Source organism: Hemibagrus wyckioides, linkage group LG29 (assembly GCF_019097595.1).
Source record: "Hemibagrus wyckioides isolate EC202008001 linkage group LG29, SWU_Hwy_1.0, whole genome shotgun sequence".
In the NCBI taxonomy this organism is placed as follows: Eukaryota; Metazoa; Chordata; class Actinopteri; order Siluriformes; family Bagridae; genus Hemibagrus; species Hemibagrus wyckioides.
Genome location: NC_080738.1, coordinates 12,719,666 through 12,724,836, shown reverse-complemented (window position 1 = coordinate 12,724,836; position 5,171 = coordinate 12,719,666). Strand labels below are relative to the sequence as shown.

The 5,171-nt window shown below is 41.4% G+C and overlaps 1 protein-coding gene across 10 annotated transcripts in view; it reads left to right on the top strand.

Annotated features, from left to right (window-relative positions):
• LOC131349118 (adhesion G protein-coupled receptor L3-like) overlaps nucleotides 1–4,914 on the top strand; it is a 296,639-nt gene extending 291,725 nt beyond the window's left edge. For 4 of the 10 annotated variants that reach the window (XM_058384515.1, XM_058384522.1, XM_058384514.1 and 1 more), the window contains 3 exons: nucleotides 585–713; nucleotides 1,806–1,823; nucleotides 2,949–4,914. In XM_058384515.1, coding sequence (XP_058240498.1) covers nucleotides 585–713; nucleotides 1,806–1,823; nucleotides 2,949–3,922 — 1,121 coding nt within the window. In that variant the 3' untranslated portion in view covers nucleotides 3,923–4,914. Of the gene's footprint in view, nucleotides 1–584; nucleotides 714–1,805; nucleotides 1,858–2,948 lie in introns of all 10 variants that reach the window. The other 6 variants (XM_058384517.1, XM_058384519.1, XM_058384516.1 and 3 more) reach the window with 3 other exon arrangements.
• The last annotated feature ends 257 nt before the right edge of the window (nucleotides 4,915–5,171 follow it).

The following is a 5,171-nucleotide window of genomic DNA, read 5'->3' as shown; positions in this document are numbered from 1 at the left end:
CTATGAAATGAAAAAAAAAATGGTGGTGGAAAGCAGCACGCCGGATTTCCATGTTTAGGACGCATTTGTCAGACTCTACAAATCTGACGCAATCAGAAACCTTTTCTTGCCAATTTGATCGGACATAACGGATGAATCTGGGGATTGTGAGGGAGTTGGCATGTGCATATAAAGCGTAATCAGAGACATACCCAGCATGCAATCTAACATTTTGTCCGATGTCTACCTCATCATTCTGTATATTCATAATGTTTCTAAGCTCGTTTGCGTGTGCTATTTAAAACCCTGCAGGAATCACGTACTTATCACGTACACGCAAACACGCATCCCGACTGCACGGCTGGACAGACGGAAGCTGTCGCAATACCTCCTCAGTGTTTTCTCTGTGCTTCCTCTGTTGAAGTGTCTCTGAACGATTCATTACGATACTAACGTCTTTTCCTTGTTCCTCCCCGCAACGGCAAGGTAACGATGCTGGCGTTGCGTGGACTTTCACTACTGCATTTGTCTAATGTTCTGTGTCTCTTTTCTCTGTGTGTGTGCGCGTGTGTGTGTGCGCGTGCGTGTGTGTGTGGCTGTATCAGGTGCTATGGCCAATCATCTCATCTCAAACGCTCTGCTGCGACCGCACGGTTCAAACAACCCCTATAACACTTTAGTGGGGGACTCGACCGTGTATAACAACCCCACTCTGAGCATGTACAACACACAAGGTGTGCTGGTCCTCTCTACTCACCTTAGCTACGTCCGTGTGGGTGTGTTAGTGCATGAGACATGTGGGTGTGGAAGTGGGCGGGGCTCTGTGCATCCCTGATATCTCTTGATTTGCCTTCTTTTGGAGTTTTCCTCAGCGAAGCATCACACAGCAGTATGCAGAACTTAAAGCAAACACCTCGACCTCACAGAAGTGAGTACATTTTCTTGCGGAAATCCAGAACCTGGCAACATTTAAGGTAAAAGGGTGAGCTCGGATTTTACCCACCGCTGCCTGCGATATTTACCTACCGAGCTTAACACCGAGGTGTTTGTTCAATGTCAAGCTTGTGAAAGCATCTGCAGTGTGTACGCGTTCCTGCGGAGATCTCAGCGGGAGGCCTGACACTTTTCTGCTGCAGCTCTGCATGATGCTGTCATGCCGGCTTCTCTGTTTATTACTCCCTCGCTCTCCCTCATTCGGTCTTAAATCTCTCTCTCTCTCTCTCTCTCTCTCTCTCTTTTATTTATCTCAGGTATTATTCTTGTAAAATGTAAAAGCTCAAAAAAAAAAAAAAGAAAAATTCTCCTAGACATTTTTTTTTTAATAGTAGAATCCTAGGTCCTGCTCAGACACAGCACCAATTAGGTGCCAACTACAGCTTGACATCATACTTTGTGTTACCGGAAACTAGAAAAAAGCTGAAAGCATCGTCGCAACCTTGAACTCTAATATCAATAAAAGCCCTGAAATTATGAGAAGAGCTCAAGGTACTGCTAATGTGCCTCTTCAGTCTGATCAATAATTCTGCAATATATTTTTTTATTGTGAAGCTTTTCCTCGAATTCGAAATAGACGGAAAGGATTAGCAAGGACTTTCCTCTTAACGAGGCTGCTTCCTACGTGCCGTTTCTCCTCGTTTTTCTTCCTGTATTTCCGTGTGTCCTTGTGTGTCATGCATGTCCTTTTTTGACCTGTCACTGAATGCTTACCTGTGCTTTTTTCTTTCTTTCTTTCTTTCTTTCTTTCTTTCTTTCTTTCTTTCTGTCTTTCTTTCTTACTTTTCTTTCTTTCTCTTTCCTTTCTTCCTTTCTCCATGCTGTCCGTTAAGACCCCTACAGAGAGACAAGTATGGGAGTCAAGCTAAATATTGCTTACCAAATGTAATTGTCCTTGTATTTCCTTCTTCTACATGCTTTTTTTTTTTTTAAGTTAATTTATTTAATTTATTTATTTTTATTTTATTTTATTTTTTTTTAAAGATTGTACTTGCTGATTTGGAAATGCATTCTCTATAAACCACAGGCAAAGCCGAATCAATTAATTGTCCTACCTCGAAAGGAAAACTTATAATATTAATTACTAATTATTGATAATAATTTTATAATTTTTATATGATAACAATTTATAAATAATAGTTAAAAAAATATATTATTTTTTTTTCAGTGATTTAAATGCTACCCGATAAAACAGAGACATGCGGAATATTTTTACAGTCTTGATATATACAGGCAAATGTCTGTGATCCCAGAAAATTTTTACTAAAACTTTAAAAAAAAAAAAAAAAAAACGCACCAAAAATAAAACCTGCTCCCACTTTTTCTCTGCTGCCGATTCAATAGAAAGTTCTGGAAGCTTTAGGAGCTCCATGCTTTCTTTCTTCGCATGAGAGAGCTGAGATGCCTTCATCCCCTCTCCCCTTTTCACCTTCGGCCTTATTTAGCACCTAAAAAACCAAGAAAAGCTTTTAAAAAAAAAAGATTAAATAAATAAATAAATAAATAAATGCCCTTTAATGGGACATCATGTAGTGCTAAATAAGGGCCAGTGTCGATTTTGATTTGTTGATTGGAGTCTGAATGTAAGACTGGGTTCATACTCTAAGCGTGAGCATGGCTGTGCTTTATTTGTGTGTGTGTGTGTGTGTGTGTTGTTTTTATCTCACTTCCTAGTTGTATAGTTTAACAGTTTTTTTCCCCCTTACAATGTGTACAAAGTAAAATTGGTGACATATCTGAGATCAGACTTCTTAAAGAGAAACCTCTTTCAGCTTCAAACTTTCTTGAAGGTTATGTTGACGCCCTTTGTATTCATTTGTACCATATATATATATATATAAATATATATATATATATATATATATATATATATATATATATATATATATGTATGTATATATACTGTTTGTGTCCTTATAGACATCTGTAATAAAGCACCATGTCTGATTTCTTTTTCCATACCTCCTCTCTTTCAGAGGGAATCTTGAACAATGCCCGGGATACAAGTGTCATGGATACTCTACCACTGAATGGTAACCATGGCAACAGCTACGGCCTGGCGGGTGCTGATTACCTGAGCGAGTGCGTGCAAATGATGGAGCGCGGCGGCTACGGCGTCCCGCATGCCACGCACCCGCATACCCCGCTGGAGAAACGCATACTCCAAGAGCTCACCTCTAACTACCTGCCCCCTTACCTGAACAACCATGAACGCAACAACCTCGTCAACAAGCTCGTCAACAACGTCAGCAACATCAGCAACGTCACTCACGTGAGCAACATCGCCAACATGAGCAATGTCAGCAACATGACCAACCTCGCCAACGTGAGCAACCTGGCAAACGTGAGTAATCTCAGTAACATGAACAATAACGGAACTGTGGGCGGTGGGCGGGGCAAAGACGCATCGGCTCCTCCTCTCAGCCTCACGCTCGACCTTGATGACTCTCCAGCTTTCATCCCTGATGAGAGCTTGGGCCTCGAGTTGATCCGTGACGAATCCGACACCCCGTTGTTGCCGCAGCAACGGCCTACCCATCACACCCAACCTCGACCTTCTTTTGGCTCCACCTCCTCCTCGTCTCGTCGCCGCCTCCCGCAGGAAAACAGTGAAAGCTTTTTTCCATTGCTGACTGAAGAGCAGGGCGATGAAACGCCCTCTCCAAGGAGAGACTCAGCCAGCCAAGAGCGGTCTGACACGCACACGTTGCCTCGCAGTGGAGGAGGAGGAGGAGGAGCAGGAGAGGAAGCACGTGATCCCACCGAGAGCGATGATGTGTACTACAAGAGCATGCCTAACCTAGGCTCCAAGAACCATCTGCACCAGCTGCACTCTTACTACCACCTAGGCCGAGGTAGCAGCGATGGCTTCATCGGTCCCGCCAACAAGGACGAAGCTCCACCCACTGAAACCCCACAAGAGCCTGCCCAGCTCGTCACCAGCCTATAGACGACCACCACACACACACACACACACTCTTACAACAACATGACGTGGAGATCATTCCTCACATCATTTCCGTCGCTTTTTCCGTAACTGGTCAATCGTCCGCAGTCGTAGACATTTTCTTTTACGTGTTCTCAAAAAAACGAAACAAAACAAAAAAAAAAACTTTGCAGTTATTATTATTATATTTTTTTTTTTGTATTCTGACTGACCAATCAGATGGGAGGATTGTAGACGTCTGGGTCTCAGACGTGACCCGATGGATTTTTTTTTTCTCCCTTCAGTGTGCAGTTTTATTTCCCACAGACAGAAAGCGACCGTTGAGTCGATAACGGATTCCTGTGTTATTCAGTGGGATAAGCGAGAAAGAAAAAAAATAGACTTATCAATGGATTTACACAAACAGACTGAAACACTGAGGCGGCGCATAGACTTGGTGCCAAATGGAAAAAAAAAATAAAACAGATGGAAAACACTACAAAAACTATTTTAATACACTTCTTTAACCGACATCCGCTTTTTAAATGTTTCTCCTTCCTGTGCGATGAGTCCGATTCAGTCGTCCCAAACAAGTCGAGTGGAAAAATGTGCATTTTTTTGAACATCGTTGCAAAGGATGACTTTGCCATAGGGCACTTTTTTTGTTTTATTTTTTAATTTTTTTGGAGTTGGATTTTCGTTCTTTTTTTTTTTTGGCGTATTAATAACAAACATTAAAAAAAAGAAGAAGAAGAAGGAGGGAAAAGAACTAATATCACAGAGAATTCTAAGATATTTCTATGTAAATGTACAGCTACTAGCATTACAGTCTGCAGTCTGCTTTTTTCCGTTCTCCTGTAAAAGCGTGGTGATTTAGAATCAGTTCTCTTCCTGACTGCTCTCGGTCCGGACTGCGGTTCTGCTCTCACGCTCTCTCTTTCGCCGTTTGATTTGTACATTTCACTTTAAGCGCCAAACCACAGAAATTAAAAAAAATAAAAAATAAATAAATAAAACTAATTCTGATTTCAAGAATGTAACCAGATATTTTTTTTTTTGTTTGTTTGTTTTCCATCCCCTCAGAATTTGATCAATTTTGTTTTATTTTTTATTTTTTATTCCTTCATTGTGTAGATAAAAGTGATATCATGATGCCGTTTTAGGGCCTGAGAGGTGCGGCAAATTTTCCTTTGAGAGATTTCGAAAGAGCGAAAGTGCGACGCGAAGCAGTGTTGGTGCTCGTGTAAGAGGAAGACTCCAGCAATGCGAAGGT